General features: G+C 38.2%; 1 protein-coding gene across 1 annotated transcript; it reads left to right on the top strand.

The window, feature by feature from the left end:
• The first annotated feature begins 7,748 nt into the window (after positions 1-7,748).
• On the top strand, positions 7,749-24,358 carry LOC115795289 (macrophage mannose receptor 1-like). Its single transcript, XM_030751100.1, has 30 exons — positions 7,749-7,812; positions 8,103-8,459; positions 8,689-8,859; positions 9,072-9,227; positions 9,450-9,572; positions 9,827-9,964; positions 10,221-10,403; positions 11,100-11,254; positions 12,122-12,235; positions 12,656-12,771; positions 12,875-13,023; positions 13,105-13,304; positions 14,220-14,335; positions 14,633-14,705; positions 14,856-15,006; positions 15,157-15,195; positions 15,537-15,700; positions 15,810-15,871; positions 16,305-16,405; positions 16,684-16,826; positions 16,943-17,048; positions 20,618-20,727; positions 21,655-21,766; positions 22,008-22,240; positions 22,851-23,016; positions 23,213-23,377; positions 23,456-23,575; positions 23,717-23,884; positions 23,987-24,016; positions 24,108-24,358. The coding sequence occupies exons 1-30, from the start codon at positions 7,749-7,751 to the stop codon at positions 24,356-24,358; spliced, it is 4,236 nt and encodes a 1,411-aa protein (XP_030606960.1).
• Positions 24,359-25,094: the final 736 nt, after the last annotated feature.

Raw genomic sequence — 25,094 nt, 5'->3', positions numbered from 1 at the left:
TAATCATGCAAGGAGTTGCGAAGAATATAGAAATCATTTCTTTATTAGAAAAGCAATCATGGTATATTAATATAGGGTGTCCTTATAACAGCTGTCATTGGATAAGAGCGTGGTACACAGGTTGCTAGTCTGGCATAATCCTAACAAAGAAAAACAGACAACCACAAACTCTCCGATCCACGACCAACTTAGAATCGAGACACTGAATGATATCCAATGGCCACTAATAAATAAATGGCAGTATCTTAGATGTATAAGATGCTGCCAGATTTGTGCTGTTCAAACCATTATTAAATCTGCATATTAGAGACAAGGAATAGGTGCTAGGAGAGACACTGATGGCACTTCAGATTAACAGTATGTAGCATTAATCTTATTATAGGAATTTTAAAATAAACTCCCTGACATATTTGAGTTTTGTAAAACAGCAATGATTGTTCCAGTGCCACAGCAAAATTTGCTGTCTCAAAATATTATAGAAATGTTTTTGGCTTTGTCAGTCATGTTGTCTTTTCCTTATTCAGCTCTTCACAGTATCATATATAATAATAAATCTGTACATCAGGGCCTTTCTCACTGTGGTAGCAAAGGTTCTTATATTAGCACATTGTTGTGGCAGAAAGGAGGAAAACAAAAGGGGAACTGAAAATGCTCTGAGAGACATTTAGGAAGAATTTAAGAACAAACATCTGACTGCCTCCATCCCAAAACAGGATACTGTGTTGCCACATTCAAGATGTACACAGTGTTCTCTCTTCTAACCTCACAAGACATCCTTTGACTACTTGCATCTATCACAGCATTACTAGTTTATAACATCAATTAATGTGTGACAATGTGTGTATGTCAGTCTAATTTTATACTGTAGACAAACTCAGCACCTTGCAAAATACTTATTCTTTAAGTGGGAAACAATATGTCAGTAAAAGTAAAAACATTTAGAACACATTTATATGTGTTCTAAATTTTTTATTTTTTGTTTGCTTTTCTCTCCAGCAAATTGCTAACTTACTAGATTTTTTTGGTACATTGGTGAGACTTCCTAAAGGTTGGTAGGGTGTTGCAAGATGGAAGTGAGTTTTTGCATATTGCTGTGCTGATGTGGGAGTAAAGTAAAGTGTTTAAAGATTTCACCTAATGCCACAGTGAAATTTATGTTTTCCAAAGTGGAAGGAGCTGCATAGTCTGAAGCCTGCATATTTGTACATTACACATACAGGTGAGATTGGGCATTTTTCCCATTTCTTGCCATTTTATGCACATATGGTATTCAATACAACTGATGCATTCACGAAAATTATTATTATTTTCTAAGCAGCTGCTCAGTTGTTGAAAAATTAATCAATGGCACAATAGAAATGATGAATATGACAATATATATTGTATCACTTCCTCTGTTGAAATAATTATTGATACACTGGCACAAATGCTGACACTTTAATTATTATTAATAATTATTATTATTAAAGTGTATTATTAATGCACCACGAGGTGACTAAACCAGTCCTCACTCTGTTGAAGAGTCCAGCAATCATTCTTCATGTGTATGAGAGCATCCTGCTGTTACTTCCACCTGATGAGGATTGATGTATCAGTGTGAAACATCACTAAACTGCTGACACATCGCTAACAGCTTCCACCATGCTGTCATCTGCTAGTAGCAGATGACAGCATGCTGCTGCTGCTACTAACAGCTTCCACCATGCTGTCATCTGCTAGTAGCAGATGACAGCATGCTGCTGCTGCTACTAGCAGCTTCCACCATGCTGTCATCTGCTAGTAGCTGTTGCCTGGGAAAGTAAACACAGAACAATACAGAGACAGCACAGCGTTTTTTTTCTCCTTCATTTATTTGCTTCAGTTTTGCTTATGTGTACTTCAGCATCTTATTTTTATCATCTCTCATGAACTCTGAATTTGCATATCTCTTTTTGTTTTCTCTCTTGATTGAACTGCTGAAGTTTATAATAAAACATAATCATCTTTATATACTATATAATTAACTCACCATGTCCATCATTTACTGCTTTTACTTGCTTGAATTTGTAATAATTACATGTAAAGGTGTTGTCTATTGATGTATCTCTATTCTGTTACTGTTTCATTGGCTGATTTGAATTTTCATCCATACTGATTAGAATTTAGATTATGGGATACAGGAATGTCAGATACCTTTGTCTGTTTTCTTTCAGCCATCAGCCTTAATTGACATGTAAATAGCTGAATCATCATCATCCTTATCTGATCATAAAGCACCCTTACAAGGATCTTTTATTCTTATGCTGTCAGTCGGCGTTGCCTTCTTCAGATTCATCCATGGACTCAGATGACAAGAGATTCTATTAATTTTAACCTTTGGCCCCTCTTACAGTGGAAGGCAACTACTTGTAAAATCATAACCATGTTAGATATTCTACACAGATATTAAAATTGTAATTGTAATCTATGTGATAAAAGCATCCAAATTTGGCATGTGTGAAAAATATATATATTGAGATTGCATATTAAATAGTTTATCACTTTATACTCAAGTTTCACTATATTGTAACACAAGGCTTTTATAAGAGAAACTGTTCAAAAATTGTATGAACAAATGGGTGACTTTCAGGTTAAATAAATCACTTTCAGGCAGGGAAAAATAGCTTCATAAAAAGGTGCAGCTGTTCATTCACGTTGCTGTGGGTGTGATCCAATATGGCAGCCACTTGCAGCCAATTAAAGGCAACTTGGTACAAATATAATGAAACTTGGTTCCCATTGATAGATTACTGTCCAAACAGCCTTGGTAGAGGGATGAACTAATGTGAACATTAGATCTTACCTTAATCATTAAGATCTGGGGATATCCTTTTTCTTCCACTTATCCTTTTCAGGGTCACTGGAGCCTGGCAGGGCAAGAGGCAAGGTACACCCTGTACAGGTCACCAGCAGGGCTAACATGGAGAAAGAGACAACCATTCACACCTATGGGAAATTTAGAATCACCAATTAACCTAACCCAACAAGTGCATGTCTTTAAACTGTGGGAGGAAACCGGAGAAAACCTATAGAAACACGGGAAGAACATGCAAACTCCACACAGAAAGGTTTGGGCCAAAGTGGACGTGAACCTTCTTGCTATGAGGCAACAGTGCTAACACGCCAGCTTAAAATTAATCAGAGTGAGGAGGGAGAGAGATGGCCTCAAAGTTAGAGAGAGAGAGAGTGAGAGAGAGAGAGAGAGAGAGAGAGAGAAGCCCTGAGGGAAGAATGAAAAAGAGAGAGAAGACACATCCAGGGAGGTGAGTCAGCTGTAAACAATATCTGGATATAGTATCTGATGTAATATAGATGACTTTATGTTCTTAAATTGGGTCTGACATCTTGATCAGTTTTACTCAGTAGGCTGACAAATGTAAGCTTACTAATATGCTGAAATAGCCTTAAATAAATGACAACTCAAACATCTGTGTGTACACGGGGCCATATGTGACTCTTGTGCGCCACTACTCAGACATATAGCACTGCACCTCTATTTGTGACCTCAAGAACTCTGATGGCACAAGCCTAACTGCAACCATGAGCCTATCAACTCTGTTCTCCTAGTTATCCCTGAAGTAGTATGGCAAGGCTCAGCTGCAAAGACTCAGCTGCCTTGATTTGTTAGGCACGAAGGGTACACTGAATGATGTTGTGAGAGGAAGACCTCAGTGACCTGGAGGCAAAATCTGGAGTTCAAATATTTGTTATATATTGTGGAGCTAATTCATGAAAGGCTGGCAGCAAAAAAATCACCTGACAAAAACTACATAACACCCTCTGGTTATTATTGGCTCTGAACAACCCATTTCATAGCCTATTAACTGGCTGCGTCTGGTCCGCCGGCCGAATGAAGTGCATTTTTATGGCAGGCTAGACCCGCCCATTTTGACTGACACCTCATTCGGCCAATCATGTTAAGAAATGGGTTTCCCAGAGCCAATAATACTCAGAGGGCGTCACGTAGCTTTGTCAGGTGATTTGGTGCAGCCAGTTACATGATTGGCCGAATGACGTGTCAATAAAAATGGGAGGGTCTAGCCTGCCATATAAAAGGGACTACAAACGGCCCGTCACCGGGCCCTTGCCAGTTAAGGGGCTACAAAGATATAATACAATTTTTAAGTGTATTTAAAATGTCACAGAAAGCCAGTGTAATTGAGATAAAACAGGAGTGATTGTCTTTTCTTAGTCCAGGGGCTATATTTTGGGAGGGTGCCAACCAAAAAAACAAACAAACAAAAAAAAGCCTCTGCTCCAAAATCAACTGCTTCAAGCTCAACTGAAATTTGCAGCTCTCTAAATGGACAAGCCAAATGGCTTCTGGAGAAATGCTTGGTCAGACACAACAAAGATGGAGCTATTTGGCCACAGTGGCATGAGGTATGCAGAAGGTGAAGTTCAAACTTAAGAACACTGTACTGACTGTCAAGCATGACATTAATAGCATCATGCTCTGGGGATGTTTTGCTGCCAGTGGTACTGGTACCTAGCAAAATGTAGATGGACAGCGGAAACCGAGACATAACTGGGTGTTTCAACAGGGAAATACACACAAAAACAGGCTTTGGAATGAATAAAGCAGGATAACATCCCAGAGCCCTGGTCTCAACCCTATTGAAAATTTTTGGACTATGCTTAAGAGCCAGGAAACCAACCAGTTTAAATGAATTCTAACAATTCTACCAATTCAGTCAGAGGGGGAAAAAAAAGACAGAGGGATCAAAACTTTTGTGTGACAGTAGAGTCTTGATAGTCTTTTCCCCACAGTATAAGTCAAAAGTAGTACTAGCTTCCTCTTTCTGAATAACTGTTACTCACTGGGCCAAGTCATTCTATTTATTGTCAACTCTGAAGACAGAGTGCTTGGTACATCATTTACGATCAGAAGAGGATAGAATAGCCAAAAAGAACATAAAAGTACTCTTACTTTGTTTAAACAAAAGTAAAACAGCCATTTTCTTGCACTGAGTTTTGAACACCTTAGGTGTTTCAAACAGTTTCGCTGTGCTGTTACAGTAGTTCACCCACTTAAACATGGTGACCCATTTGAAAGGTACAGAAGGCAAAGACTTTGTCTAGTCCAAAACCAGTCCATTTTCACTTTCTTAATTTTACATGACAAACACTATTCGAAGATGGAATATTTAAATGTCACATGCCTAATTCTAGATTCAATATTTTATTATCAAACTCATTGAAAAGTTTTTTTTGTCTTTTTTGAATGCATTATTTGCTGTATTAATTTTCATGACATACAATTGTGTTTATTATGACAGAAAACCAGAGATGCAGTTTTGAACCATGGCATACTGTATTGACATACAGGATTAAAGCTCAATGCTGGTATATTTCAATTTGCTGTATTTTCTGATTATGGGACCATTGCAGCTCAGTGGGTCATGCTAACTTTGCTCCACCTCTGTTGCAGAGATTCAGATAAACTTAATGGGGCTACACAACATATACAGCTAAAAAAAAAAACCTTTTCTGGTCATTTAAGTAGCAGAGGGTGTGTTAATCAGTTTCACTTGCTTTGGAATTAACAACAGGAGCACTAGAGGGGCAACAATGAGACAACCCCAAAACAGGAATGGTTTTACAGCTGGAGGCCAGACATTTTTTTCATTCCTAATCTTTTCTGACTATTTTTCAGAGGTTGCACAGGTAGTCCAGTTTCACCAGGATGGCACATCAATACTTCCATTGCTAGAAGGTTTGCATTTTTTGTTTTTTTTTTGCACAGTTTAGGAAGGAGATTCCTGGAGACAGGTACTCTAGTTAGTCTAGGAGAGCTGGATAGGGCCGTAAGAGGTCCTTATCCGATCAGCAGAATTGGCATTTGCTCCTTTGTGTAAGGAGGAACAGGATGAGAAACAAAATTCCTGAGAGTGGCTTGAAGGCTCAATGTCCTCTAGTAGGCCCTATGCTTACTGTGGAGCCCAATTTGCATTTGCTATAGAATGCCAGAATTGGTAGGTCCACCACTGAGACCCTGTACTTTTCACATATGAAAGGTTCATCCTGAGAACATGTGACAGACACTAAATGGTCTGGAGAAGCTGTGGAGAAAATTACGTCATAATACACTGTTCAGGATTACTGGTTTGGTGGTAGGTTAGTGTTGGTCTCGGGAGGCATATCTACGGAGGGATGCACAAACCTCTACAGGCTAGGCAATGGCACCCTGAATCCCATTAGGTATTATGATTCAATTCAATTCAATTTTATTTGTATAGTGCCAAATCACAACAAACAGTTGCCTCAAGGCAGTCACAATGACCCCCTATGAGCAAGCATTTGGTCTGAGAGTGAAGTGCTCTATTTTGTTGATATGGTACTATAAGGTTTTTGATATAAGATGGGTCTAATTATTCAAGAACTTGTATGTGAGGAGAAGGATTTTAAATTCTATTCTAGATTTAACAGGGAGCCAATGAAGAGAAGCCAATATGAGAGAAATATGCTCTTTCTTTCTAGTCCCTGTCAGTACTCTAGCTGCAGCTTTTTAATTCAGCTCCACCAACTGCATGCCTTTGGACTGTGGGAGGAAATGGGAGTACCTGGGCCTTAAAGTTTTCTGCTGTTTTTTGAGAATGTCTTTCCCCTTTCCTGAAAATGCTGTCAGGAAAGGTGGGGGTTGTCTGTTGGGCTTTGATTTAGTCAGAAGTCATTGGCAGTCACATCATATACACTAAGAATTTTTGAAAGAATTTCATAATGTTGTATTGCAACATCTGACAGTCAGCATGATGAAAGCTTTGTTTTTGCATTTAATACACTATACTTAGTCTTACCAGTCATAGCTTCTGTTCTCCAGAACTCATGTGAATCATATCAAACCTCACTTAAACCACATCTTGAATCTCTGTGTCAGGATTTTTAATAAAAAGACTAAATACTAGAGATGAACCTTAACTTTAAAGTTAAACCCTTTTCTGGTTTAAAAAAAAATCACTCCAGAAACACCTAGTTGATAAAGCCTATCCTAGCTTCATCTGGCTGTCTAGCCCAGATGTCTACATAACAAACTCTTGTGTTTTATGTGAAATACAAGTTGGTGGGGGTAACACTGTACACCACAATGTGATGCCAAGAATATGTTTCCAGTGAGTTTCCATCCATCACATTAGAGAGTTTACTTACACTTTTTTTTTATGAAGTTTTTAACTTTAATATTTTACTTCATATTTCAGTCAAGGAGTTTCAAGGTTATTCATCCACACTACCACAGGGTGACATCTGATCACAGTGCATAAGTCATTATCAACCTGTTGCACTGCAGATAAATTATTTTATGCACACTACTGTCAAACCAAGCAAAAATACAAATTAATAAGTGTGAGACTGGTGCTACTGACATTTAACACTGATCACAGCAAAAGTTTATAGGTTGGAAACATCAGGATTCTGGTAAATGAACTCCCTATTTGTCAGAAGTCAAATGCTGAAAAAGGTATGTGAAAAAAGTGGTATCAACAAAAATCTTATATTCTCTATAAACATACAGTTATAATGTTTATGATTCGTGGTAATTTTTTAGGTACACTAGGAAACAGCCAGCTGTGCTTGCCCCACCTATTTCTTGTAAAAGAAGACAAATGTAACCTCACTTGTCATGACGAGGGAGGGCAACAGGGTATAAAGATTGATGGGTGACAATTATTCACCTGCTTTGTTTCTTCAGTCCACTGCAAGAAATACAGATCAAACTGTTAGACACAGCAACAATGAGGATACTGTGCGCAGTCTTTGCTCTCCTGATCCAAAATTTTCACTGTTTCACTTTAGATGGTACGGTAATCCAACTGTTTAATTAATTTTTTTTCTTCAGGCTTTCATAGAGCATCATGCATGACAACTGACCTGCCTATATTAACTATATGTAAGATTGTTGTGCTCTTTATTGTTTATATTTCTTACTATAATGTAAGTAATGCTTTTTTTTTTTTTACAATTCAATTTTGAGATAAGAACTGCTGTCGTAGTAGATTTCTATTATAAATATAAAACAATCAAGACAGTTGAAGCAAGTGTGACAAGTGTGAAAAGATTTTCTGCTGTTTCTCAATTTGTCTCTACAGATTCACCATTTGAACTAAAAAACAGGGCCACTGGTTTTTGTTTGGGAAAAACAGTTAACTCCTGTTATCATATCCGCTGGACATCTGGTGATCGACTTTTGGTTCTGGATAGGAACAAGTGCCTGGGTGTCCAGGGGAAAACTGTGGGCAGTGAAGTAAACCTCTATGATTGCGATGAAACCAGTGAGCTCCAAAAGTGGGAATGTAAGAATGAAACGGTGCTCGCTCTCAAAAGTCAGGAGCTTTACATTAAGTTCACTACAGATAACATGGCTGTGCTCTCAGAAAGAGTAGGACCCAATAACCACCTCACAGTTTCCGGGACTTCAGGTGGCGCTTGCACGAGAACATATACAGGTAAATGAAAGAAATAATATGTTGTAGTTTGTTTAAGTAATTCATGATTATTTTTATATAGGGCAAAGTTCAGAAGTAGGATTATAAATTGGCAGATTTTCACATTTAGTTTCAAAATAGTTGCAATGCAAAGATAGTGAGTCATATGATTACAGAATGTTCAAGTTCGCTTAACCTGCTCAATCTATACTTGCTTTTCTTTTAATTTTTCCTTGTTCTGGTCCTTCAGAATTGTACACCATTGAAGGAAATGCAGCTGGGAGGCCTTGCATGTTTCCTTTCTTTTACAAAGGCAACTGGTATTCGAACTGCATTACCCTCGACTCCCCACAGCAGCGTAGTTGGTGTCCGGTTGAAACAAAATATGAACATGAACTCTGGGGTTACTGCCCAACTAACTGTAAGTACTGCCTGTAGGAACCATTTGTTTAAAAATCTAAACAAAAAAACAATTTTACAATAAATAATAAATGTTTTCAGAATAATAACCTATAATCAGAACCACCCCAGCTTTAAAATTGTGGTGATATTTAAATTTAAATGTTTAGGAGAACCTTGAGGTATATTTTAGTATAATACTTCTAAATGCCTTTCACTGTTTTTATGTGACAGCCAAAGAAAACTGGAACAAACACCCTACAACAGGAGCAGCTTATCAGCTCAACACACAGTCAGCACTGACATGGGATCAGGCTGACGCCAGCTGCAGACAGCAGAGTGCCACCCTGCTCAGTATCAGGAATCCTGAGGAGCAGGCTTATGTTTCAGGTGAGGTGACAAGTCTCTATATTGAATGTACTGAAAAAGGGGGATGCATTTAAGCTGTGAGGGTTTGAATAATAGTTTTTAAAAATGCAAATTTTAAATATTCAAGTTACTGTGGATTGCAATTCATTGGAAAAACTGTACACAGTGCTCCAGTTGCTGATCATGTTTTGAGTATTACATTTAGTAACTTTGTTTTCTGTGTATACTGAACACTACTGACAGCAATATTAGGGGCAGGTAGGGGACAGGAGTACAAACTTTGGATTGGATTGACCTTCCTGGATTCAGATTATGTCTGGAAGTGGTCTAATGGGAACCCTTACTCATATCTGAACTGGGATTCAGGTAAGTTTTTTTTTGAATTTCAGTAGTTTGTGATTCTGATAACAGTAAGATATACTGTCTCTGAGTACATTTCCAGTGTGTGCATGTTTGTCTATCTAAGATAGATAGACTAAAATTTAAAATAAAATGCTTATACATAATACACACCAGGCTTCTAAATATCTTGTGAATCTTGTGAGCAGAAAGATGCTGAGACACATCTCATAAGTGACAAGAATCTGTCATATTTAATTTTTACCATTATGGTACTTTAGGACATCCAGTTTCTAATCCAGGACATACGTGTGGAATTATTGATGGTGCTGTGCAGTATTCTTGGCAAAGTTCAAAGTGCAATAAGAAACTGGGTTACATCTGCTACAGTAAAGGACCTTTGACTCTGCCTACTGAAGGTAAAGAATAAACTCTTCTCTTCTCTTCTCTTCTCTTCTCTTCTCTTCTCTTCTCTTCTCTTCTCTTCTCTTCTCTTCTCTTCTCTTCTCTTCTCTTCTCTTCTCTTCTCTTCTCTTCTCTTCTCTTCTCTTCTCTTCTCTTCTCTTCTCTTCTCTTCTCACAAAACCAAAGCATTTTTATGTTGTCTTTAAAAATTGCATGATATTGATGACCCAGTTTCTTTGATCTTCTTCCTTTTGTTCTTCTTATAATCAGCTACTGAGACAGGATTTTGTTCAGCGCCCTGGATTCCTTACAATGGCCACTGCTTTTACCTTAATCGCACTAAGACAAAAACATGGTCTGATGCTCAGAAAGCTTGCCGTAAAGAAGGAGGAGACCTAGTAAGCATTCATAATGTGGAGGACCAAAGCTTCATCGTCTCTCAACTTGGATATGGTATAGTACTAAAAACTTTTGAGCACCATTTTTGTACCTTTGGCGCCATCTTCATGCAAGATTTTGCACGTCTCTCTTGTTCATTTTTTTTGAGCTCCTGTTTAACTGCAAAAACTGAAGTCAGGTGGTTGAACATTGAACCATCTGACTTCACTCCCTGCAACTGAAAGTTAAAATTATGTTAATTGTTAAATTTCAAGGAACTTATCAGCTTGCAATTAAGCCACAAAAAAAAGTTATCTACCTTCTCTCCTTAATTTTTCAAATGTCTAAGTTGCGTTCAATATCACACTAAAAAGCTAAACACACACCAAACACGGAGCTTGATAAATATTTGAACATAATATAAACATGAACAACCCTTCTGACCAGCATTAACAGCCATTTCTGTGCTAACAGGCAGATTTCCTCCTTAGGATAATGGCCATTTTCCAGTCATTAGTTTTGGGAATCCTGCTGTTTTTGGCACAAAACTAGGTTTTATGTTTATCTCTTCATAAGCGTTCACTTTCTGTTGCTTTCTGATCCCTGTACTGCTGCACATCTCACATGTGACAAAGTTTGTTTATAAGTCCAGCAGTTCTGGCACACAATAGTTGGCAATGGTCTAAAACTTAAATGCAAAAAGTAGCATTGGAAATGAGCAGACTGCATCAAGGATATTATACAACAAATTCATTTTATTTTCTGTCTTAGCACCTACTGATGAACTCTGGATTGGACTGAATTATAGGAAGACAAAGAAAATGTTTGTCTGGGCTGATCATTCTGATGTGAGGTACACTAGCTGGGGGCCTCACGAACCAACTGTCACCTCTGACCAAGAAGACTGTGTTCTCATCAAGGGGGAGGTAAGGTGCACCGTCTAATGTGGGAGTCATTACTGATGATGATGATGATGATGATGATGATGATGATGATGAGTTTTATACAGCAAAACTGTTTGGCTGTGTACCACACGTTCCTTAAAAGTACATACACATTTTAGTCACAGTATATGGAAAACTGCTTGAGCTGAATAAAAGAGCTTTTTGCTCTGGGCCCTTTTCTTTCTAGCTTAGTCTATTCTTTGTTATCATCAACTAAAAACATTATGGTGAAGCGCATTATATTTCCATATAGCCCCTGTCTTGTTTCAACATAATAAACATGAAAAAAAGAACAACTTCTGTGAAAACTGCTTGTACTGTAGGATTGCCAGGAAGGAAAATTAAATCAAATTAAATTCAGATTTATCTCCTGTTGAAGGGATGGAGCACTGTTATGACCAATTAATGGAAGATGAAAAGGGGATGGCTTCAACAGAAGTCAATAAATTAAATATACAATGGCCTACCTCAAGACATAAAAACTAAAGGTTTAGCCATGCTCTCACAGTCCCCTCAACCTAAACATATGAGAAAGGCTGGGTGATTAAGAATTTACACAAACATAATGGATATTTTTATTATTCAGAAATAACAGGAACATGCATATACTGTACACTATTAAAGAAGACTGGGCATGCCAGGAATTATGAGCCAGGAAAACCCCTTAAAGACTATCAGACCTGTCTTTGATGTTTTGCACTGTAGTGTGCCTATCTGTTTGTAATTTCAGTTTTCTTTCTTTCTTTCTTTCTTTCTTTCTTTCTTTCTTTCTTTCTTTCTTTCTTTCTTTCTTTCTTTCTTTCTTTCTTTCTTTCTTTCTTTCTTTCTTTCTTTCTTTCTTTCTTTCAGAATGGAAACTGGGCTGACCGAGTCTGTAAGGAGAAACATGGCTTTATCTGCATGAAGATGAGTGACTCTGAGCACTCTGGAGAAGAAGTGGAGCTGAATGCAGGCTGCAAAACTGTGTGTGAACTTTTCATATATTTTCCAAAGAATGTCTGTGCCTGGTTGGCTCAAATGTGAACACTAATTAGTTTCATTTTAGGAAAGATTGGTGACATCTAAATATTAAAGCAAATTATATATATATGGTATATGGTACAATGCCTAAAGCTACTTCAATCTGGTATGCAGCTTAAAGACACATGGGGTCCAAGAAATATCTTGTAAAGAAGCATACTTATAAGATATTATGACTAATGAAATATATCGTATTTGGTTGCTGTTTATAGTAAAAATAAACAGGCAGATTCACTTGATTAGGAGATTACCTTGTTTAGTCATTGCATTTTTCTGAAAAAAAAAAATTTCCAGTGAAAACTGGAAATAAAAAAACAAGCTAAAATATTTTTCCTACTGTTGTTTCTCGGCAACTCTTTCCAGGGCTGGAAAAGACATGGATACCACTGCTACTTTGTAGGAACTGAGACAAAGACATTTGATGAAGCAAACCTTGACTGCAAGAGCTCAAACTCCCACTTAGCTGATGTTCCAGCTGGGTAAAAATATTTATTATGACTCCTAAAATTATATTATAAAATATATTTGCCTTATACCTAAGCTGTCAGTTACCTGCAGTCTGACTTGTACAAATGTTTCCAGGGTGGATAATGTTTTCCTTGTAAGCTTGGTGGGACTGAGACCAGAGAAACACTTCTGGATAGGTCTCTCAAACCGGAAATACATAGAATATTTTATGTGGACCAACAATGGCTCTGTGACATTTACTCATTGGAACACTCATATGCCAGGTATTAGAAATATGAACATGTAAGATGTATTTGAAAGTGGCTTCACAAATGACAGCTGATCATTTCTTATGTTAATACAAGGACACAAACAGGGTTGTGTTGCTGTGGCAACGGGGAGTCATGCAGGCCTTTGGGATGTGTTACCTTGTACCAATAAGGAAAAATACATCTGCAAACACCTGGCAGAGGGGGCAGTTTTAACCCCCGCTCCACCAACCACTCCCACTCTCAGCTGTGCAGATGGCTGGACTAAGATGCAAGGGAGACACAGCTGTTATAAGGTACAGTATGACTGAAGTACTCTACAGTCTCCGCTTTTCATAGACTCAAGAAATCTGCTGGCATTTCAGACACCTTCATGAATGATAATAGCATGTGTACTCTAAAGTTACCAAGAGGAGCAGTGTAATAGCATTATGAACAAAGCAAGTTTACCCTGAGCTCCCCCTGGTTGAAGGTAATGGCAAATGATATATTGTAGCTGGTTTAATTACAAGAGTAAATTGATTTAGAAAATGTCTGGGTAACACTGACTTAAGAGTTGCTAAACATATAGTCTGCAGTGCTTTTATTCAGAAAGATTCTCAAAACTCAATGCTTTGTGCTGCTCAAAGCATCAAAGGGAAAAAAGTCCACAAACCTTGTTGTGATCAGTTTCGTGTAGGTATGATTTAATTCCTGCCAAACTAGACCTGCCAACTGCATTACTCTGCAAAACAATGTATGCATCTGCACATGACAGGAGGCTTGTGCTGGTGATTACTGTATGGGATGTAAATATGTATGGTATTCCTCTCAGCTGAACGGTAACATCAGATGCTTTTTGGTTGGCAGAAAATGCAGCTAGTTTCAAAACTGGCCAACTCACATCAAAAAAATCTAGAGTACAGGAAAAATATGTTCATTTTATTTTCAGTGTTCCATAAATTCAGTAGTATCTGTGACACGTGACCATTTGCTATACTTTCCTTTTTTATTATTGATCATTGATCATTTCTGCACAAGTGACTCTGCCACTATTTTAAAGCCACTGTTTATCTGTTCACTTTCCATCTGAGATCCCTGTTCTAAAGGGATAACATTATTCTGCTGATTGTAAGGCTAACATAAAAAAAACACTACATGTGGCTTTCAATGTGGTACCAAACACTCCCAAACCCTTACATCACAGTTAAATTTCTTACATTTTGTTTAAGATGTTTTCTGAAAACAAAATGACCTGGTACGAGGCTAGAGATTACTGCAGAGCCATCGGAGGAGACCTAGTCAGCATTCACGGCAATGTTGATCCATCATTAAAGCAAGCTCAATGGTACAGTATTATCTGCTCTACAAAATTATTGCTACTTAAGATAAAAATCTTCTGTAAAGGACACCTCCAGTCTAAGTCAGACATTAGTGCCATTCATAGATCATTGCCATTCTTAACCAGTTAGTTCTGTTTTATCAGAATAAAGATCAAATTATAAGCATAATCACTAGTAGAAAAACTTGGTAGTCTATAGTTAATAGAAAATTAATAAAACATGCCTCAACAAAAAAATTAAATACTAGGCAAATACTTTTTTTCGAAAGTCTTTCAGAATTAAATAAAATGTGTCCATTATAGGTTGACACAATTCTGGATTGGACTCAATGCCCCAGACCCAGACACAGGTTACATATGGAGTGATGGATCCCCAGTGAGTTTACAGTTTTTAACTCTCTACAATGGCTTATGTAGCCTGAATGATGACAATGCTGCTGCTGCTGATTATTAACATTATTAATACGACTACTGCCGTTGGTACTACAATAGCTAATAATAATAATAATTTTGTTTTTGTGTAAAGGTAAATTTCCAACAGTGGAGTGATGGAGAACCAAACAATAAAAACAATGCTGAATCATGTGTTGAAATTGAAAAACATTGGAGGGAAACTCAGTCTTGGAACACTGTGCATTGTGAGAAATACAATCACTGGATTTGTCAGATTTATGCAGGTAAAGCATACTGATGATTATACAGTTCTTTTGTAACATTTTGTTAAAGTTCAGTGACCAGAAGTTTATTGTTGTCTGCCTCATGCATTCTCACAGGCGGAAGTGGTCACTAGCAACTCAAAACTCTATTGTGTTTCTATTTCTTTACAGGAGTCACCCCAAAGCAACCACCAAGCCCTGTCACCCCCAGTGAGTTCACTAGTATGCTGAAGAATTTGACTGCATAGACAGACAGCATCTTTGTATGAATGTTAACAGTGCAGCAGCAATTTTTGTTGGAGATGCCAGGCTGTGACCATTATGCAAAATATGCTGGCACAGACGCTGATGTCTCATGAATGCTGATTTTGTTAATGGCAAATCTCTGTAGGCCAAATAGCATTTTTGTGTATTGCTTTGTTTTTCATATTACGATGAGAACGCACGTAATAAGCTTCTTTATGTAAATCAACAACAAATCCAAAATAAAGAATGGCAGCTGATGTTTCTAAAAACAAAACAATAATGAACATTTCTTATTAATTTTTCAGAGTATAACATAACCTCTGATGGCTGGTTAGAATGGCAAGGGGCTCAGTATTACATTAACAGAGATGCGATGGCCATGGAGGAAGCTCGTAGCTTCTGCAAACAGAGGCATGGTGACCTGGTGTATATCAACAGTGAAGCAGAAGCGATATTTTTATGGAAACAGGTGAGCAATGGCATTTATACAAGATTTACCAATGCAATGAGTAATTAAGGTACAAATGCACAAACTGAAACTATGGATGGTGTTACTGTGTCACCATGTTTTTGTACAGATATCAAGAGGTTATAGACATTGCTGGATTGGTCTAACTGTAGATTTCGATGGAACATTTCAGTGAGTATGAATTTACTGCCAGTGTTAGATGATAACATTAAATTTATATAACACCAAGTTCAAAATAGAAAATACTTAGTACAGGACAGTGTGTTAGATGTATAGGTATACAAATCTCAATTTTATTCAGTCATATCTTGATTGATTTAAAATCTACTGTGGTAGTATAGAGGCAAAAATACAAAAAAGCTGTGTCACTGTCCAAATACTTGGATCTAAATGTAATTGCTGATCTATTTGCATTTCTATTTGTGATTAATTTAATGTAATTTAGATTAAATTATTATCTGTAAAGTTTAGTAGGATCTATTCCTCTTTGCTATCTTCCTCAAGTTTATTTATTTATTTAGAGTTTATTTATTTATTTAGACTTAAATCAGTAAATCATTGTGTTTTTACTGACATTTTAACTACATTTTTATGTTACATTAAGGTGGATGGATGGTTCTCAAGTGTTGTTTCAAAAGTGGGACGAAAATCAGCCTGACTTCCATAACTTTGATGAGAACTGTGCTGCCATGACATATCATAATGGTGAGTATACTGAAATAATATTCACCTTCTGTGAAATACATACACACAACAGTTGTAACAAAGCATAAAAACTTTAACCCTTACCATTTTAATCTTGGTTAATTTAGGAAAAGCACCAGTAAATGGGTTAAAGTTAGCTTTTGAAATATGAAAACTGATCTCATCCATTTTTTACTTTCTTTTTTTTAAAAAGATCAGTACTTTAATTCATCTGTGGTGCAATGTAAGTGATTGGTGTGGCTTATGTGTTTATTTTAACATACTGGAATGGTTTGCAGGATTCTGGCATGATTTTAACTGTGGGCATGAGTACATGTCCATTTGTAAACGCAGCAGCTCTCCACCTGCAAACACCACTGTTGCACCTACAGTGCCTCCAAAAGGTGGATGCAAACACCCTTGGAAAAAATTTAACTCTAAGGTCAGATATCTTTTAATGTATTTTAATCTTTTTTTTTTATCAAATTTTATTGATGGGATGTAGGTAAAACTGTGTTTGCAACACTCAATATTGATTTTTTTTCATGTCTCTTTTAGTGTTACAGCATTTTTAACAATCAGAATTTAACATGGCATGGAGCGAGGGAAAAATGTAAACAAATGGGAGGAAACTTGGCCTCTATTTCTTCAAGACATGCAGAAGGTTTGTTTCACTTCACATAAATCAAAAAAAAGTATTTAGATCTTGTGAACTTCTTTTCCACTTGTGTGGTCAGGTCCAAGTATGGTACTACAGTGACAGCTCACAAAGCCAACAGCTGTTTAGTTCTGAACAAGCCATACTTTGCCATCCCTTGAAGAGTTATGCACACTATATAACTGATGTTAACTCTGAATGCTGCTTCAGAATCAGAATCAGAATCAGGTTTATTTTGGCCAAGTATGTTTACACACACAAGGAATTTGGCTCCGGTTGATAGTGTCTCTCTAGTATTATACAGTGTCCTATAATTTAATTTAAATGCTATACAATATACAATACACAATATACAATACACAATATCCAATACAGGTCTGGGAAGGGAAGGTGCAGTGTAATTTAAGAATTATACAATATCCAAAATCTAATAAATAATAAAATAAAATAAAGTGTAGTGCGCATTGTAGTGTAACAACAAAGTTTGTAACATTTAGGCAGTTGTGTAGAGATCAATGTTACTGATCAGCTGTTAATGAGTGTGATGGCATGAGGAAGGAAACTGTTTGAGTGTCTGGTGGTTTTTGTGTACAGTGATCTGTATCTTCTGCTTGAGGGAAGGAGCTGAAATAAAGTGTGTCCAGGGTGTGAGGAGTCTGAGATGATTTTCTTTGCCCGTTTCCTGGTTCTAGAAGTGAACAAGTCCTGAAGATTGGGCAGAGGAGCACCAATGATAGTTCTCTGCAGTCTATTCCTGTCTTGTTTTGTTGCTGCTCCAAACCAGATTGTAATAGAAGAGCACAAGACCGGTTCAATAACCGCGGAGTAGAACTGCCTCAACAGCTCCTGTGGCAGACCGTAATTCCTCAGTTGGCGCAGAAAGTACATCCTCCGTTGGGCCTTTTTGAGGATGGAGCTGATGTTGAGCTCCCATTTCAGGTCCTGAGAGATGGTGGTTCCCAGAAACTTGAAGGTTTCCACATTCGTCACAGGGCTGTTGGTTTTAGTGAGGGGAATCATGGATGAGGGGTGTCTTCTGAAGTCCACTGTCATCTCCACAGTCTTAAGTGTGTTTAACTCCAGGTTGTTCTGACTGCACCAGAGCACCAGCCGTTCAACCTCCTGCCAATATGCAGACTCGTCACCATCGTGTATGAGTCCGATGACTGTTGTGTCATCCGCAAACTTAACGAGTTTAACTGTCGGGTCTGTCGATGTGCAGTCGTTGGTGTAGAGGGAGAAGAGCAGTGGGGACAGGACACATCCTTGTGGAGCTCCAGTGCTGATTGACAGTGTATCTGAAGTGATTTCCCCCAGCCTCACTTGCTGTGTTCTGTCTGTCAGGAAGCTGGTGATCCACTGACAGATGGCAGGAGGTACGGTGAGCTGAGAGAGTTTGGAGGAGAGGATATCGGGTTTTATGGTGTTAAACGCAGAGCTGAAGTCAATTAGCATATGTCCCTGGGCTGTCAAGGTGTTGTAGAATGTAGTGCAGTCCCATGTTAACAGCATCATCCACTGACCTGTTTGCTCGGTAGGCAAACTGCAGGGGGTCCAGCAGAAGCCCTGTGACATTCTTCAGGTGAGCCAACACCAGACGTTCAAAGGACTTCATTACTACAGACGTCAGCGCGACAGGCCTGTAGTCATTTAGTCCTGTGATGGAGGGTTTCTTGGGTACTGGAATGATGGTGGATTTTTTGAAGCAGGAGGGGACTTCACACAGTTCTAAGGATTTGTTGAAGATCTGCATGAAGACCGGAGCCAACTGGTCAGCACAGGTTTTGAGGCAGGAGGGGGAGACACCGTCTGGGCCTGGTGCCTTCCTGATCTTTTGTCTCCTGAAAAGCTGGCTCACCTCCTTTTCATGTATTGTCATTCCAGTAGATTGACTGATAATAGTTTGATCAGGGAGAGAGAGTAAGGGTGTGAAAAGGGCAGTTGTCTGGCTGGAGTGAGTGGGAGATATAGACTTGTCTCTCTCAAACCTACAATAGTAGCTGTTGAGATCATCAGCCAGGTCTTTGTTTGCTTCAGTAGGGGGTGGTGGACTCTTGTAGTTTGTGATGACTTTAAGGCCTTTCCACACTGATGCCGGGTCGTTGGCTGAGAACCTGTTTTTTAGGTGCTGTTTACATGAGACCGTTTTCATTTTGAAACGGCGTCATTTTGATGCGTTTCGGCCTTGCGTTTACACAACAACAGAGTGAAAACGATGTGTTTCGGAAACGGGGTCCAGAGTGGAGCGTTTCAGAAACGCACCGGCTTGCGTTCTCGTGTAAACACTTGAAACCGGGGTGATTTGAAAACTCGCACATGCGCACTATGGTTGCGACGGCCACAGTTTTTCGCGCATGCGCAAATTGATAAACAGTACTCGCGGATTCACGAGTGCTTCTTATGCTTTTCTTGTGTTTTTACTGTTTTGTAATTCAGCGTTGTGTGCACCAGCGATCCAACCTCATCGTCAGTCCACACAAAACCTCTCACATTGGCCGTTTTGTAAGTAATGAACAATTTGCCGCACTACCTACTGTGTCACTCCACGCATGCGCGTCTTGCATAAACAAACTTTGCAAAGAGAAAACCAATGCCAACTTGTGGCCTGGCATGGGAACTATATCGTTTTCATCGTTTTCATCGTTTCACATGTCCTCGTGTAACCGCGGATCGTTTCTGAAATGCCATCGTGTAAACGAAAGGCTGAAACGCATCAAAACGACACCGTTTCCAGTGAAAACGGCTTCGTGTAAACGGCACCTTAGTTTCTCTGTGTATGTTCTTTTCGCCCATCTGATCTCTTTAGTCAGTGTGTTCCTGGCCTGCTTGTACAGGTCTCTGTCCCCACTTCTATAGGCGTCATCCTTATTCTGACAAAGCTGTTTTAACTTGGCGCTGAACCATGGTTTATTGTTACTGTATGTGCGAAAGGTCTTGGTTGGCACACACATATCTTCACAAAAACTGATGTAGGATGTCACAGTGTCCGTCAGTTCGTCCAGATTTTCAGTAGCAGCTTCAAAGACACTCTAATCAGTACAGTCAAAACAGTCCTGCAGTTCTTGTTTCACCTCCCTGGTCCATTTCTTCACAGTTTTGACAACAGGCTTTGCAGATTTTAGCTTTTGCCTGTATGTTGGAATGAGATGAACCAGGCAGTGATCAGAATGTCCCAAAGCTGCCCGGGGAACAGAGCGATATGAGTTTTTAAGTACTGTATAGCGGTGATCCAATGTATTATTTTCCCTGGTAGGAATATTAATATGCTGTTTATATTTTGGCAGTTCACAGTTTAATTTTGCTTTGTTAAAATCCCCAAGTATTATAAAAAGTGAGTCTGGGTGTTTCAGTTCCAGTCCAGTTATTTGTTCAGCTAGAGTCTGTAGTGAATGACTCGTGTTTGCCTGAGGTGGGATGTAAACACCGACCAGGATAAAGCTTATTACTGCTTGTACAGGCCTGTACCGCTTATTACTGTTGTGCAGTTTTTGACAGACCAAGTTAGAATTGGTACTGGCCTACACTTTTATCTCCATGAAAATATGTGAATCATGAATCTTTATCTACATTTTCAGTGTTTTTGTTGTCTCAAATGGCTGATGCACCCAAGACAGACCTATGGATTGGTCTTTATAAGCATTACTGGACTGATGGGCAACCAATTTCATATATCAACTGGAATTGGGTAATTTTTAAATAAATCTCTAATAATAATAACTTAATGTCTTTGTCGATATTTACTATTATGAAAGGTCAGGTGCATTTCAGTTGTCTGTGACCATACTTTCTTGCATTTATAAACATTTCAAATTTCTGGGTTTACATTGCAGCAACGTTTTTTCCTTTATGGCCAAAAGGTAAGTCGTTTTTAAATGTTAAATGTAAAATGAAATGCCACTTTACTGTATGTCACATTAATTTACATTATGTCACAATACCAGAACTGCTGTTTATCTGTTTATCCATCTATCTATCTATATATGAAGAATTCAGATGCAAAACCTTCTAAATCCTTCTAAATCCACCTGGACATTTTTTTTAATCTGGCTCATATGGTAAAGTTCAGCAATTTCATTTGACAGGCAATGGTGAGGTTATTATTGAGAGAACAAACTGCCTTTTTCCAAAAATGTAAACATAGTCATTTCCCTACTTTTTAACAAGTAATATTGTGTTTTGATGCTCATGTATTGTGCCACATGCCTACTTATCTTAGCTGCTATGACGCCTGACAGGAGGCAGGTTATGAGCCGGTAGTTGGATGGGACTGGTTCCTTCTGGGGGTTCTTGGGGATCAGGACCGTCCAGCCTTCAGTCAGCCATTCATTTGTGCTGCCAGGCACTCGTGGAGTGCATTTAGCTTCTTTAGCCAGTAGGTGTGAATCATATCAGGGCCTGGTGATTTAAAGCTGAAAGTCTACACTTCAATCACATTTTGTTGTTTAAAATAAAAATCTACTGTGGTGCTGTACAGAGACAAAATTATGAAAAATGTGTTCCTCACTATAATTTGCTCTGAGGATCACAGACAGTAAATAAGAAGGTGCTATATCAGCCATTAAGTACCTTGTATCTCTTCATATCATCATTCTCTGTTGATCAAACTCCACAGTTTCCACAGAAGGACTGTTTTGTGATCAATACCGAGCCTGTACTAGGTATTGGGAAATGGATTCAGAAGTCATGCAATGACAGCCATGGTTTTGTCTGTCACCAAAAAGTTGGTGAGTTAATTTCTACCCCAGGCCAGATGAACACGCAACTTCAACTGCAGCTCCATCAGACTCTAGTTATTCTAAAGCATCTTTAATAATTTACTTTGACTTTCCAGTCTTATAATTAATGTCTTCCAATGACCAGGAGTTTGAGTCAGCATTACCAATAGCTATAATAACATTTTAGATTGTTGTAAAGTTGTTTTTGTAATGTGAAAAAAAAAATTGTTTCTATTCTCATTCTAAACAGACCCAGCTCTCCCAGACTCTCCAGAACCAACAACTTCTACTAACTACATCAAAATACTTAGTGACTCAATTAAGGTTGTTCCTGAACAAATGAATTGGGATAAAGCCAAGAAGTACTGTGAAAGTGATGGTGCCAACCTAGCTAGCCTGCGAAATGAGTGGACACAAGCTTATGTTGAGATGTTGGCAATGAATCTCAAGGCTCCTCTATGGATCGGATTAAACAAAGTGAAGGTACACTTTTGAAAACCTCTAAAAACATACAGTGCTGAATAATATGTCTAACCAGTTTGCAACTTCTGACCCCAGTAAAAATTCCAAAGATTACTTATTGGTACAGTAAATTGTTCCAAGGAAGCTTTTACCCAACAAAATAATCTGTAATAATGAAAATCCAGTAGTCGTTGATGGATAGCTATACTGGTATTTTTTGGATGGTTTTCAGCTGATTGGGCACAACAGTAGTTGGGTCTGAGATGGTGCCAACAACCAGTATTAATTTGTTACTTTGACCAAATTATGGGACAAACAGTGTAATAATCAATATTTATTTTACAGCTTAGAACAGATGTTAATGTTATTACGTTTGTAAATACCTGTTCATGTATGTAGACAAAGGAAAGCAGAAAACATACCTTCCTGCATGGGGACACAAAGAAGGAAAAATATAAATAATGGAAATGTATCTTGTGTTTAGTATGTGTTACTATATTTCAGTACAGAAAAAAAGGGCTTCCTGACAGACCAGCCATGCAGCTGTGCTTACTAAGGTGGCTAATGTATTAGATTTTCTTGAAAGCTGAATAATACTGGTAACTGCATTTTCATTCATCTTTGCTATCAGACCAATGGTACTTTCAGATATGTTGATGGCTGGCACTTAACATTTAGTCGATGGGGTAAAAATGAACCAAGCAGAGACCGAACTTGTGTATACATGGACGTGGATGGAAAATGGAAAACTGCTCACTGCAATGAGACACTAGAGAGTGTTTGCATGAAGTCTACAGGTACGACCAAACAGTGATTAATAGATACCCTATTGCCCTGTAATAATTGGCATGTCTGTTGCATTTATGCTTGAATCACTGCTCTGAAATGTAAATTACTAATCACAGGCAATTATGTCTATGATTTTTGATGTTACACAATATTTCAAATAAAAAATTTAATTCGTCGATCCAACTGATATTCTCGTATTCACAGATATACAACCAACAGAGTCAAGTCATTTTCCAGGAGTTTGCCCTCAAGACTCACAGACAATCAGAAACCAGAATTATTTCTGGCTGCCATTCAGGGGTTATTGTTATAGTTTTATCACAGAGCACAAATCATGGTCAGAAGCAGCTTCTAGTTGTGTGGAACATGGTAGGTAATTTATGGGAAAGATATTTTTAGGTAATAAAATTCTGTAGTTTTCATTAACAATTGATTTGTTCTGTTAAGGCGGAATGCTTGTTAGCATTGAAGATTCCTCTGAGCAAGAATTTATAAAAAGTAAACTGAGAATTTTTCAAGACAGCTACTCATCCTTCTGGATTGGCCTGTTTGAAAAATTTCACAAAGGTGATTCTTTATCTTGGCTTATTCAAAATAATCTGTTTTTAACTAATTGTTTTGGCTGTAGTTCATTTTATTCTTCACAAAGTATGGCAACTTTGTAGGCTATAGTGTGAAAAAATCAATTATTTGTCTGTTTGCCTGCAGAGGAGTGGCTCTGGTTGGATAAAACAGTCATGGATTACACTAACTGGGGTGAAGGCCAACCTGTTACTGGCATAAGGAGTCACAGAGGAGAGATTAATACATTAGATGGGACATGGAAGGCTAGTCGATTGTGGAATATCAGACCTTACATTTGCAAGACACACAAAGGTAAAATAGTCCTTTTTTTGGGGTGGGGGGTGGGGGGCTTGAATGATTTATTTTTACTTTGAAACAACGTATTTGATTGCACCTCCCTTCTTTCTTTTCTAGTATTACTACCAAAACCATCACCATCAGCTAGTAAGTAACACCTCCTTTACTTACTGACTTTATTTTAAATTGTTACAAAGGTCTTTTAGCTGATTACTATCCACTTTTTCAATCTGTACAGAAATTGGATTACCTGATCATCAACGTGTTCACATAGGTATGGCAGTTGCACTAGTCATTGTGGGAACTGCAGTGGTAGCAGTCACTGCCATCATCTTCTTCAAGAAATTTGATCATCAGTTACCCGTGTGTAACACCTTCAATAACCCGCTCTTCTTCAGCAGCATGGTGTCGCAGCCTGAACTAGCTGACACCAATATACTGGTAGAAAATGCAGCAGAAAAGGATACTGACAATTTAATCAGCATATAATTTCCAGGCTCATTTGCATGGCCAATATGATTTTTCAGTATGTTATGAAACTTTGAGAAGTTACTGGCAGTAAATGCTCAACATGGTTTATTTGACACAATACGGTAGAATCATGTTCAACCAAATATGTGTTATAACAGTGGAGATAGATTGAATCTGTCATATTTTGTGAATATAGAAAAATAAAACAATACATAATTCAATTCAATTCAATTTTATTTATATAGCACCAAATCACAACAAACAGTCGCCTCAAGGCTCTTTGTTTTGCAGGTAAAGACCCTACAATAAAACAGAGAAAACCCAACAGTAAAAATGACCCTCTATGAGCAGCACTTGGTGACAGTGGGAAGGAAAAACTCCCTTTTAACAGAAAGAAACCTCCAGCAGAACCAGGCTCAGGGAGGGGCAGTCATCTGCCGCGACCGGTTGGGCTGAGGGGAGAGGAAAAAAAGACATGCTGTGGAAGAGAGCCAGAGATTAATAACAATTAATGATTAAATGCAGAGTGGAGTATAAACAAAGTAAATAAGGTGAATGAAAAGAAACAGTGCATTATGGGAAGCCCCCAGCAGCCTAGGCCTATAGCAACATAACTAAGGGATGGTTCAGGGTCACCTGATCCAGCCCTAACTATAAGCTTGATCAAAAAGGAAAGTTTTAAGCCTAATCTTAAAAATAGAGAGGGTGTCTGTCTCCCGAATCCAAGCTGGGAGCTGGTTCCACAGAAGAGGGG

Source organism: Archocentrus centrarchus, chromosome 17 (genome assembly GCF_007364275.1).
Source record: "Archocentrus centrarchus isolate MPI-CPG fArcCen1 chromosome 17, fArcCen1, whole genome shotgun sequence".
Taxonomy (NCBI): domain Eukaryota; kingdom Metazoa; phylum Chordata; class Actinopteri; order Cichliformes; family Cichlidae; genus Archocentrus; species Archocentrus centrarchus.
Note: the sequence above shows the minus strand (reverse complement) of the source record. Positions and strands in the feature narration are given on the sequence as shown.

Bases quoted from the DNA above. Each gene is read 5' to 3' on its own strand.
- LOC115795289 (XM_030751100.1), top strand. From the start codon at position 7,749: ATGAGGATACTGTGCGCAGTCTTTGCTCTCCTGATCCAAAATTTTCAC. The intron at 9,965-10,220 runs GTAAAGAATAAA...TCTTATAATCAG, and splicing joins TTTGACTCTGCCTACTGAAG to CTACTGAGACAGGATTTTGT. The intron at 20,728-21,654 runs GTAATTTTTAAA...CAAACTCCACAG, and splicing joins CATATATCAACTGGAATTGG to TTTCCACAGAAGGACTGTTT.